We start from the raw sequence: 12,505 nt of genomic DNA on the forward strand, positions 1-12,505 counted from the left end.
ACTAGATTTAGTGGCTTTCTTCCGCTGTTCGCCTTCTCCCCATTTTGCTCGACATTGGTTTTTGTTCAGGGCTCCGTGATGGCGGAGGAGCGGGTGGGAGAGAAAGAGGAAACGGAAGTGGTCTTTTTTTTTTAGCCATGTTAAGTGAAACATCGCCCCCGTGAGGTTCCGCCATGATAGTGCACTCTTCCTATGGCAATACAATGGAACCCGCACACTCGCAGTTTGTAATTAATCCATTTATTTTTCAATACAAAAAGTGATAATTATACATATTTTGGCAAGGGGGCTGGGGATAATCCCCATTTTTCGTACAAAATTCTTATTCAAGACTTTCTCTGGGGGGGTTCAATGCACTTACAATGGGTGTCAAATGCAAAATGATTTTCTTAATTTGCAGGCTGGCCTGGTCTCAATCCCCAATTTACTGTACTCTACTGTACTAGTGCAGTGGTGATTTAATTGATGAGTTTAAGTTGTTCCATGACCAAAATCTCAAATAATCATTTTCCATTGAAATGAATGGAAATGCCATAAATCCATTCAAACTCCCCCAAAAACAACAACCCACAAATTTGTGACGTTATTGCAATAAGAAAAGTAGAACTCTTTAGGAGTATACTTTATAACACCTTCACTATTTATTTATTTTTTGTTTTGTCGCGATGTGCGCAGGTGCTTTTCCGGATTGCGCACGGTGAAAATAAAAACAAATCCATAACAATTCGTTTCTACTCCACTGATACTACAGAAATCCTTTTTCGCCACTGCGCATGAGACCTGGAACGACCTCTCAGCTGTCCAAGTGTGCTGTGAGGAGAGGGCTTAAAAATCAGCAGCGCGACTTCCCATCGCATAGTTTAGCGGATAATGCCGCTTATGCAACAGATTATTTTCATTTATTTCTTTATTTTTACATAAGAGGAAAGCAGGCTGAGGTGGAAATGTCACACATGACACTGAGCTCAGCCAGTTAATCAAGTCAAACATGTGGATCCACATTGGGGGGGTTAAGTGGATATTTCAGGGATGGAATAATCGCTTTTAGTCATTCGCTGAGTTTGCATTTTTTTCCCAACAAGAGGCTAAATTGAGTGTAAAATGTATTTTTAAAATATACCAACTAGCCGTAACATTGTTTTTAATACTCAAGTTTGGGGTTTTCAAACGTTTGTGGTGCAGGGAGAATTTTCGCAGTCCTAATATAATAAAAAAAAATAAAAAATTACTAGTACTCACAAATGCCATACAAATTAAAGTCACCAGTTTCCCCCAAAAAAGGAAATATTACAATTACATTCATTTTTTTTAAGTCATAACATTATGAGAATTGAAACATATCGAGAACAAAATGTCGTAATCTTTACAAGAACAAAGGTGCACTTCGTCTGGATTTAAAAAAAAAACAAAAAAAAAACAAAACGAGATGATATAAGTGAACGTTATGCAAGGGAACAAAGTCAAAGTCAAATTTTAGCAAAAAAAAAAAAGATTATGTAACAGATGCCTCTATTGTCCCAAAAAGTTGTCATCAAGGTTGACCTAAAAAGCGTGTTCAGAGTGGAGCACAGCCAAAGAAGGTCAAGAGGTCATCCGACCTGACACAAAAGTATCCTATTACTTGTGTCAGGTTCAGAAGGAAGATGACGTCACCTTTCAGCAGGGGTGGGATGAAACAACTTCAGGACTGTACTTTCCTCGAGTATTCATTTTCCTGACGACTTTTTACATTTTGTACAGAAGTTGAATCAGTACTTGTACATATTTTTTAAACAAAAACGTGTACTTAAGTAGAGTGATTAATTTATCCACCTCGCTTAAGCCCGCCCAGCCGTGCGGCGCTCACTCTGCTGACTCCTCCCACCACACGAACAAGACCGGACGGTGCTCCGACACCCCACCGTCGTCACCGTCGTCATCATCATCTTCGAGGCAGCGGCGGACGTCCTGAGAGTCAGCGGCGGCTCTGACGACATTGAGATTTTTAAACAGATGAGCTTGCGTATGATGTGATTTGCTGAAGGCAAAAGTCGAAGGTGAGAACAAATCAGGTTGTTCCGCAAACTTGCGGGAAAAAGTCCGTTTTGCTTTTGGTATCTCTGCTCACAAACGTCATGATTGTTTCCTTTGACAGACATGAGCTTGGGAGAAGCGTGCATTTTCTTGCGAGGCGGAAAAAATATTGTGAGTACAACTAACTCACTTTTATGTGCAATGCATTTTAATTGAATTATGCAAATGTTTTTATTTTATTTTATGATATTTAATCATCGTTTTAATTAGAAATAATCCCCAAAAGAGGGTGGGAGGGTCTGTTTATAGCTGATGTAAAATACAGAATTTGATGTTCAAACCGTCCAAAATGAAACTTTCTTGAAATCACACACGTACATTTGTTAATACTGTAAAGTAACTCATTGAGAAGCTGTGATATTTTTCAGCGAACATCAAGTCTATATACCTGATAGTGATTTGTATTGTCTGTCTACATGTGTTGCTCCACATTCTTTGTTAGCATTTGTGAAATCGATTGAAATAAGCAACATATTATCGTCTGCGTTTCCCAGTTTTTGTCAAGCCGTGACTTTCTTTACATTTTGCCATTTTTCTCCCTCCCGTGCAGTCAAGAGATCTGGCGGACGACGAGATAGAAGGTAAGCCGCATCAACATACTTTATGTTTCCAGCAGCGCGGCCGTGTGCCCGACTGAGGGATTTGTTCGGTGCGCGTTTGTGCAGAGCTGCGCGATGCCTTCAACGAGTTTGACAAGGACAAGGACGGCCTGATCAGCTGTAAGGACCTGGGCAACCTGATGAGGACCATGGGTTACATGCCCACCGAGATGGAGCTCATCGAGCTGAGCCAAAACATCAACATGAACCGTGAGTCCGCCTGTGAAAAGTTAAAAACACGTTTGATTTGGTTTTGTACTGGTTTTTTTTGTTTTTAATCACATAGCTTACATTAATACAGCTCACTATATGAAATTAAAAAATCTCACATTGTACGTCATTGTACCACAAATCACAGCATTAGTCGTGCAAGTAGTCATAATGTTGTGGCTAATAATTTTATTTCATTATATCTAAAAAAAAAACTAAAAATGATGACTGCAGAGCATTATTATCTGATTTTTTTTGTGCCTAATAACGTACGATGAGAATGAAAATCCTTAACAATTAAAAAAAAAAAATCATTTTTTGTATTTAAAAAAAAATAATAATTTTTTTGTACTCTAGTTGGCGGCCGAGTGGACTTTGAGGATTTTGTGGACCTGATGGCACCCAAACTTCTGGCCGAAACAGCTGGCATGATTGGCGTGAAGGAGCTGAAAAACGCCTTTAAAGAGGTCAAACCTCACTACTAATTACAAATGAACAATTTGTATATTGCCAACTTGTTGATCACATCCTGAGCGGCTCGTGTGGCTTTCTAGTTTGACGCAGACGGCGACGGCGAGATCACCACGGAGGAGCTGCGCTCGGCCATGATAAAGTTAATGGGCGAGCACATGAGTCGGCGAGAGATCGACGCCATTGTCAAAGAAGCAGATGACAACGGGGACGGCACGGTCGATTTTGAAGGTACAAACGTGAAAGAACAACAAATCGAAAATACCCGAAATGTGTTGTGGTCCGATTTCATGGTGAGATCATTCTTGCTTTCTCTTTCAGAGTTTGTCCAGATGATGTCGCATCAATGACGATGGAGGCCGACCGACGACTCGCCCCTGCGAACAAATTTGTCCATTTCCCATCCAAGCTCGCTTATTGTTTATTTTTTGCGCATTTCACGGGCTAAATAGAGCGTGCCGATGTTAACTAGAGCGCAAACTCAACTCTAACCAAGATGAAATCTCTCAAATGAGCCAAGATAGTTCTTCCTACCAGGCAATTTTGGTTGAAAAGCATTTCACTTCGTTCAAAATTTAAAAATCTTAAAATGTTGAGATGTTACTCGATTCTTCAGTCACATGTGACCTGAAAGGAATCTTGCCCATTTAAAAATGTCCTTTTCTGTTGGCAGATTTTTTTTGGTTTTTTTTTTGCGGTGAACATAAACATCTCAATTCCTCTTGAATTGCTCAAGCTATGCGACATAAATGATATTAATAATCATCATTACCTGCTGAAGACTTTGAACTCTCTTGTTAACTAAAACAGCAGCACCTATAGACAAAAACGACATGTTGTAAATGAGATCTCTGCACAATTCGAGTTTATTAGTGTTAAACGGCACAGGTCACTATTTGTCAGTCATTTCCGGAAAAAAAAAAGTCTGATCCAAACATGTTCTCTGCATGGCAACCCCGCCAAAAAAAAACAAGCAACTTGCATAACATCGAGCTCGCCAATTGTATAATCGAGCAGTACGATGATCTATGGATGTTCCAGAAATGAGATTTGGGAAATAAAAAAAACAATGCAGTCAAACATGGTGGTGGATGAAATGTTTTGGGATTAAGGAAGCGCGTCTGCCTTGGATTTGGAGGAGCGTCAGGATAAAGAGATTGCGCGGCCAAAAATGGAGAAGCCAAACAGTTGATGAGTGTTTTTTTTTTTTTTTATGTCCTCTAAAAGTCGTGCTTCCTCTCATAACAGGCTTTTTGGAGAGTATTAAGTTTTTTTTTTGTTTTTGTTTTTTAAACAAAATGCTTCTTTCGGAAATAGGAGAGCCTGCATTTGAAATTCAAGACAAGATTAATTAATTTTTATTTATTTTTCTTTTAAGGGTAAACCAGTTTTTTTTCAATCTTTATTGAGCCACAGCATACACAAAAATATGACAAAAAGTAATAAAAAGTTCAATAGTGGTGGCAGCAGAAGAGCATTTAATTCTTGTGTCTGCCACCAGGTGAAGTTGTCTTAGATAGATCAAGTATTTGTAGTCCATCATTTTGTTCCGACCAATTAATGACCCGTGAAGCGAATTCAGTGATTTGATTCTGTATCCAATCTAAAAATGTAAAGATAATTCATCCGCGATGGCGAGTTGAAATCACGCTAGGTGAAATGACCCCGGGGACCAGATGGCCTGACCTTACGACCCCGATGAATCCAAATGAAGCCATTGACTTTCGAGCACATCTGTCATCCGCAATCTGCTGATTGGATGGACGTGATGACGTGACGGCCGTGTGCTAATACGTTACAAATCCTCTCTGCTCAAGTTTGACCCGTCATGTGAGGTCGATAGTGAGAAACAATAAACGGCTTTGTTACGGCAATTTAAGTTGATTTTTTTTTTCTGCTATTTCTATTTATTGTGACATCTTTTACTTCACGACCGATATTTGAAAGCAGATATCTGTTGAGTTGAATCGGGACTTTATGACTATTTTATGCAATTCAATTAAAGTATAAATTACCTTACCACCTCATTTGTCTCACACATGCTTGGAGCGACTGCTTGGTGATGAGCAAACACCGCATGACGTAACACCGAACCTTTTCGCTGATCCCTCCCTGATCCATCCAACATACAGCATCGACCTTTATCGTGTTAATCCCCAATAATCTCTCCGATTGGGTTTCGGTGCAGTCACTCTGGCCACCCGGCATCTGACAGGACGTCCGGTTTAAGACTTCGCGGCAGTCACCTCTAAACATTGACAACCTTTCACTTTGTTTTTGTTCAAGTGCACGGATCGCATGTGTTTCATTGCAGAGGATGTGATAATCCGTATAGTTCTCAGAAGTGCCGTGCCATCCGGCGGACCATCTGACACACACACACACACACACACAGTTGTCCTCTGATCTTTTCCTGCTCACTTGATGATTTTTTTTTTTTTAATAATACTTTACTTACAAAATTGTGTTACATAATGCAGCCGAATTCAGGAACGTAATAGTTGCTACCCGTCATGGGTTTTCATTAAGACCACCAAAACTGAGTTAAGCCTCTTCCCTGCTTTGTCTGGGATGCGCCAGACGACAGATTAGAGATAGATGGAAGCATGAAGGATGGATGGATGACTAGATGGTTAAATAGCATGGTAAATGGCCACATGAATAGATCATTTTAAAATGACCATTAATGTGACCTATTATTTGTTCAATTGAAAACACTAACAAAAATACAATTGTTTCAACAATTTATGTAAAAATAAGTCAAACTCATTTTAAATGGGAATAAAAACAAACCTGTTAAAGTGCCACTGATTCACCCCAAATGCTCAGATCTTCAAGTAGGCATTTCCTGACATTTATGGAAATATTGCAGTCCGCATAGAGCTGTTCGAGACGGGTACGAAAAAAATTCCAAGACTTCTAACTAGGGAAACAAATAGAAAGAAAGAAAGAATACATTAAAAAAAAAAGAATAACGAAAAAAAAAAGAAAAACGAAAAGAAAGAAAGCTAGCCAGACAACTCGCCTGTCGCTTTATTTATTTATTTCACTAACATTTACGTTTTGGGGGTATGTGAGGCACTCCGTATTTCAACAGATTTAACAATTATTTCATTTTCTCATTGCGACAATCAAGCATCGCAGCACGTTATTAAACGGACCAATCAGAAGCGAGCGTGCGGAGACGTCACCGGAAACCGGAAGAGTGCAGCTCCCAACTTCTCATGTAAGTAAATGTGAGCGAGCGCGTCGCTGTCTGCTCACAAGCGTGATTATAAATACTTGAATTAAAATATCTATTAAAGCGACGACTGTGTAATTTGTTCAATAAGTAATCGTTGCTTCACTTGACAGCTTGCAAATCAAATTCGCCGCAGATACCTCCGTTGTGTGCTTACAATATAAAAAGTCGGAACTAATGTTATTAGATGTGCGCCAGGTTGCACTAGTATTGCAAAAATAAACAGTAAATTCAGGATATTAATACAAACGCCATTAGGAAATAAGAAATGTCCAATAGTGTAGTAATATTCATTAACAACCAAATGATGTGTTGCTACTCTACTCTTCTGTTAAATAAATATGTTTTTTGAAGAGCTACCAGTGTATTATTGTCCTCACAGGTCTCGCTTGATATTGACTGGATGTAAGACCCTTCCGAAGATATTTCGATTGCAAAGCTCCGGATGCGTTTGGACCAGATCCAACCCTCAAGTTGCATCCTCTCATTTCTTCTCCATCCTCCCCCGTTATCATTGCGCTCTCCGCCCCAGCCAAATGGAGCTCAAGGAGATTTTAAAGGTTTTGGAGGATCTGGCTCCCCTTTCGCTGGCTGAGCCGTGGGACAACGTGGGCCTGCTGGTGGAGCCGAGCCAGCCGCGGCCCGTCAGAACCGTCCTGCTGACCAACGACCTCACGGAGGCAGTCATGGAGGAAGCGCGCGCCGAAGGCTGCGATCTCATCATCTCCTATCATCCTCCGCTCTTTCGACCAATCAAACGTCTGGTCCAGAAGGACTGGAAGCAGCGATTGGCTATCCGAGCCGTGGAGGCCGGCATTGCGGTCTTCTCGCCTCACACGTCCTGGGACAGCGTTTGTGGAGGAGTTAACGACTGGCTGGTCGGAGGGCTTGGTGAGTCGACGGAAAATTGACAGGCTAGCATGTTGCGGTAAATCGAAACTTTCAAACTGCTGCTTTGACACACACGGCGTAGCAACACATACGAGCAAGCCTCCTTGTGTTTGCCTTTTTGGTTTCAGGTGGCGGTCAGGTGTCTGTGCTCAATCAGGCCAATGTGGACTTCCCTTACAGTCACATCGTGGAGTTCCAATGCAAAAATGACATGTTGGATGTTCTCCTGGAGGAACTGAAGGCGTTGGATCGTGTACTAGTACAAGATCCTCTCAGGTTCGACACTACTATTAATACATCAACACGAAAGTGTCACCATTAGAGTTGGAGTGAATATTAAGATTGTTTGGGGAAAGGTCAACTTGAACAGCTGAACTTTATTACTCCATGCTTGAATGTGATGTCTACTGCTTTTCACGTTGGTCAAAACGACTTTTGATTTTTGTAACAGATGTGACGACGCCAAGACGCAAGTCAGCCTATACTGCAGTGGTTCCGTCTTGGCGCCAGTTGTTGAGAAAGTGACACATAACATCATCGTTGCCGACCGGTCCCTCCGCATTCTTAAGGCAGAAAAAGTAAGCAACATATTGAACACGGACAGTTAATTTCATTTAAAGTATGAAATTAAGTCACGTTTTCAAAACGACAGTGGAAGCTCCGCTTTTCCCCAGAAGAAATATTCAGTGAATTTGGATAATTTGCTGGAAGTTTTGTATCAATTGGAAATAACCAATCCAATTTTTTTGTTGCCACTTTTGACCTCCTCTAGCCCCCTCGGCTAGGCCACGGTCAGGGGCGACTAAATGTTTTGGACGAGCCGGTGAGCTTGTCGACAGCTGTGAAGAAAATGAAGTCCCACTTGGGTTTGAGGCACCTCCGCTTGGCCCTCGGACAGGGCCGCACGCAAGGTGAGGGGGGGACGTCACAAAAAAAAAAAAGTTTTGCTTACTTTTACTTTTTGCATGATTCCCAGAATCCTCTGTGCGCACCGTGGCTGCCTGTGCAGGATCGGGAGCTTCGGTTCTGAGTGGCGTCCAAGCAGACCTCTACGTCACCGGTGGGTAGGCCTCTGCGCTCTGGGAACAAAAGTATTGCCATGACGACCACTTGATTGACTGAGTTCATTCTGATGGATATGCTTTTCAGGTGAGATGTCCCACCATGAGGTGCTGGATGCGGTTGCCAAGGGAACCAGCGTCATCCTCAGCGATCACAGCAACAGCGAGCGCGGCTATCTGTCGGTGTTCCGCGAGAAACTAACTGAAAAGGTTCCTGCCGATGTTGTCGTGCTGGTCTCCAAGGCTGACAGGGACCCTCTGGAGGTTGTGTGAAGATAATCATTAATGTGAACCCCCGCCCCGATATTCACGGGGGATCAGAACCCAACCCTGCCATGATCAGCCAAATTCCTCCAATAATTTGCACCCATCCTGAAAGGGCTTTGTAATTGGCTATAGATGAGACAATATGGCGCCAAAGCACTATTGTTGTCTGAATGGAGTTCCACAATTCACTTTGAGGTCGATGGCACCAAAGCACTACTGATGTCCAAACGAAGCTGTTCGATTCACTTCAACACAGTTCCTTGACACCAAGATGCCACGGAATGACGCCAAAGCACTATTTTTGTCCCCCCCCCCAAAAAAGATACTCAATTCTTGTCAATGCTATTTCAGGGCTCCAAACTCAGATGGCCTCGAACCATTAAACAATCTTAAGCAATCCTCGTCTTTTTCCTCACTCGTAATGGGTCCGTGCTTTAACGAGTTTGGACGGCACGCCAAAGTCAAAGAGAGCGATGGAAGCGTGCAGTCAAAATGTGTGTGGAAAGCAAATGAGTGCAGAGGATTTATTCCTGCAAGTTTTAATCCTGATAATCACTCCCATCATGGAGGGATTATCATTTTGTTGTTTTTTTTAAATGTGATGCAGGTTCAACAAACCATTTTTTTTTTTATAGCAATCTTCATCATTCGAAGGAAAACACTGCAGAGTGGTCAATTTTTTTACACTGAAAAGTCAAATTACAAGAGAAAAAGATGAAAGTATTGTATACATTTCTTGCTAGAAAAAAAATGTAATTACAAGGAAAACATTTTTTACATCATTTTTTAGTGTTACATTGTTTCTAAATGTCAACCCATTCAAGTTTTTGTTTTATATTTTCACAGAAAGTGAAAATGAAAGTTCTACAGGTGTCTTGAGCTAATTATTTTCTACAATGGCTTAACCTTTTGTCTGCGATAGTGACATACAGAAACATTAAATGGCAGAAGGTGCAGAAACTGACCCTTGATCGCCTGCAGTGACGTTTTTTTTTTTCCTCTCATGCAAACGATGTGGTTTGGCTCAATAAGAGCTGGCAAACAGCTCTATTTGTTGTTTGCCAGTTGCCACTGTTATTCTAAAAGTGAAGACGTAACGTGAGATAAGCGAATAAAAATAACTTTAATGACAGGGATAATTATCATTCAGAACATGATGCACTTCATGATAGGTGGAACGAAGCAACGGTGTCTAAAAGTAAACGCGTAATCAGTGTCGTTGGCGGCTTGTATTTGAAAAGTTTTTCTTCAAATGAAGTTGTCATTAGTGTATTTGCGAGTTGAGACTAGTGGGTAAGAAAAAAAAAAGAAGTTTGGACTTGATGACTTAAGACGTTTATAGCCGTCCATGGTAGTGAATGAGTTAACGACTGCTTTGGTGAATGCTGACGACTAAATAAACAGTCTTGATCATGTTTTTTTTCTTTGGTTTCTCTATTGTAGCCTGACATGACACGCAGGTTCCTCTTATAACTCATTGTGAGTTGAATGCGTCATAAATTGGCCCTCACACCATGAAAGTCTTGCTCTTCACATATTTGCCATTCCTATACTTGAAACCAACCCCGTTAGACTTCTTGCAGCTTCGGTGCGACCCCATCCCGGCGCTCCTGCTGCCGGGCACGCCATCCGACACGGTCTTTTGCATCGCGTTCTCGGTTAGCTCCCCTGCCCTTGTAGCTGCGGGCGTTTGGCTCGCCGACATTCTTTGGACTGCAACAGAACCACTTGGCGGAGCTGTAGAGAAGTTCCACGCAACTGGAAATGGCCGACAAGACCCCGACGGCGAAGTAGAAACAGAGAAAGACGGTTTTCTCGGCCGGGCGCGACGTGAAGCAGTCCACGGTGTAGGGACACGGGAAGCGGTCGCAGGGATACTGGGCCTCCACTTTGAAGCCGTAAAGCCACCACTGCCCGATGAGAAAACCCACTTCGGCGAACAACCGGAAGGCCACGTGGACGATGTAGAGCCGCCTCAGACGGCGGCCTTCCCTGTAGTTTTGAGGCACGTTGGAGCCGCTGGTTCTCTTGTTGTGATGATGCATGGCATACATGAGGAAGAGCAGCGACGGCGTGGCGATCAGGACGATGTGAAAGACCCAGAAACGGTACTGGGAGATGGGGAAGGCCTGGTCGTAGCACACCTGCTTGCAGCCGGGCTGGAGCGTGTTGCACGCAAACTCCTCCTGCTCGTCATCGAACATGTCGCTGGCCACCGTTCCCAGGATCAGGATCCGAAAGACCAGCATCAGCAAGAGCCAGAAGCGACCCAGCATTGGCGAGTGGGACTGGAGGTGGTCGAAGAGTCCGCTGAGAAAACTCCATTCGCCCATGATTGCGGCGGTCTTGGGCGGCGAGGTTCTCCGCGAACAAGTTGACCGATGTCGCGCCGATGTGTAAGTGAACTGAAAGGTGTTTCATTCAGCCCGTCATCTCGATTTTACAATGGTTCATATTCCAAAGCTCTACGAGACAAAACGAAACACAAATCAGATGGGGAAAAACAACTCAAGGAATAAAACAATAAAAAGCCGGTCATCAAGATTATTACGCAACACGGACTTTATCGAGTCACGGGTATGAAAGGCAAGCTCAAATTATTCGACGACAGCGCGTTGACGTAGCCGAGTACAAATATCTGATTATCGTGCATCTTATTGAGTCAGAAGGCTCGTTACCTTTTTCAAGATCTGCAGATGACGATATAAAAAGACGGCAAGGTCAAGCCAACCCTGGTTGAGACCTTAATTGAAATCTTGATGAGGTCAGCTACACGAAAGAAAATTTAGGGAAAAGAATTAACACGGGCGACAATCAATCGACAGAAGCGAGATATTTGACATCCGTTGCCTTATTTCAGGGAATTTGTGACGTCATCTGCGCCGAGAACGATGGGTGGCAAATGCGTTGCATCTCGGGCCAGCCTAAAAAAGCGCTTCAGCTTCTGTCGTTCAAAAATTCTCCGCCTCATCTGGAAAAATGCCACACGTAGGTGAGGGAGGAAAACAACAACAATAAATCTAGGAAAGTTATTAAAATAAGAATTTCATATAAGTGATGGTACAACTTCTTTTGCAATGGATCACATCACTTTTTAAGTCTTTACACCAATGTCTATTCTACTTTCACTATCTTTATCAAATATTTCTCAGATAAGTCAAAGCGCAATGACAAGTCGGCCTACTTTTCATGTCCTTGTCACTTCAGCGTCAGAATTCCATTTTTGGGGTTGTCTTCTTTTGCAAAAATCAACAGTGCCTGTGTCCATTATCCAGCTTTGGCAGCAAGTGGCAGTGCCTCCAAGTCGCAACGCACGTTTAATTGAGCGGGGTGGAGGCGGTTTTCTCGATTCCTGTTTGGGCCTAATCAGCACTGATCACGCGTGAGACAGTCAGACAGTGCAGATGTTTACAAGCATTGGCGACGCCTTAATGAGGCATTCCTCCAGGCAGGAAAATCCTGTTTGAAGGAAAGGCAAAGCTGTTTTGAAAATATTTATAGCTATAGGACATTCAGGGAAAGCATTATCTCATTTGTTTTGCTTGTACATTTTTATTTTTTTTTTTATAAACCTTTTGGATTTCTTTTGAATCTGAGCTTCACGTCATACCAGCGAGAAGGGGAAAAAAAAATCATGTCTGGGCGCAACACATTACCTGTTGACATGTGTTGCTCCACAATTTGTGTTCAAG

At 42.4% G+C, this 12,505-nt stretch overlaps 3 protein-coding genes across 4 annotated transcripts; 2 read left to right on the forward strand and 1 right to left on the reverse strand.

Moving 5' to 3' along the window:
• The first annotated feature begins 1,744 nt into the window (after window positions 1-1,744).
• cabp5a (calcium binding protein 5a) lies at window positions 1,745-5,372 on the forward strand. Its single transcript, XM_088283928.1, has 7 exons — window positions 1,745-2,036; window positions 2,135-2,184; window positions 2,624-2,654; window positions 2,739-2,882; window positions 3,240-3,349; window positions 3,437-3,584; window positions 3,675-5,372. The coding sequence occupies exons 2-7, from the start codon at window positions 2,137-2,139 to the stop codon at window positions 3,701-3,703; spliced, it is 510 nt and encodes a 169-aa protein (XP_088140054.1). The 5' UTR covers window positions 1,745-2,036; window positions 2,135-2,136; the 3' UTR covers window positions 3,704-5,372.
• Window positions 5,373-6,492: 1,120 nt separating this feature from the next.
• On the forward strand, window positions 6,493-9,784 carry nif3l1 (NIF3 NGG1 interacting factor 3-like 1 (S. cerevisiae)). 2 transcript variants are annotated; one of them, XM_088284170.1, is made up of 7 exons: window positions 6,493-6,579; window positions 6,977-7,485; window positions 7,614-7,761; window positions 7,937-8,063; window positions 8,258-8,396; window positions 8,462-8,545; window positions 8,635-9,784. In XM_088284170.1, coding segments are annotated over exons 1-7 (1,194 nt in total). In that variant the 5' UTR covers window positions 6,493-6,577; the 3' UTR covers window positions 8,820-9,784. The 2 variants fall into 2 exon arrangements, with proteins under 2 accessions (XP_088140296.1, XP_088140297.1); XM_088284171.1 differs by lacking the exon at window positions 6,493-6,579.
• A 133-nt stretch (window positions 9,785-9,917) lies between these two features.
• On the reverse strand, window positions 9,918-12,211 carry LOC148317701 (gap junction delta-3 protein-like). Its single transcript, XM_088284172.1, is given in 5 exon segments — window positions 9,918-10,485; window positions 10,487-11,278; window positions 11,492-11,582; window positions 11,664-11,784; window positions 11,998-12,211. Coding segments are annotated over 2 exon segments (825 nt in total). The 5' UTR covers window positions 11,147-11,278; window positions 11,492-11,582; window positions 11,664-11,784; window positions 11,998-12,211; the 3' UTR covers window positions 9,918-10,320.
• Window positions 12,212-12,505: the final 294 nt, after the last annotated feature.

This window comes from Idiotropiscis lumnitzeri, chromosome 20 (genome assembly GCF_059441095.1).
Source record: "Idiotropiscis lumnitzeri isolate Australia: NSW breed Sydney's pygmy pipehorse chromosome 20, RoL_Ilum_1.0, whole genome shotgun sequence".
NCBI classification, from domain to species: Eukaryota; Metazoa; Chordata; class Actinopteri; order Syngnathiformes; family Syngnathidae; genus Idiotropiscis; species Idiotropiscis lumnitzeri.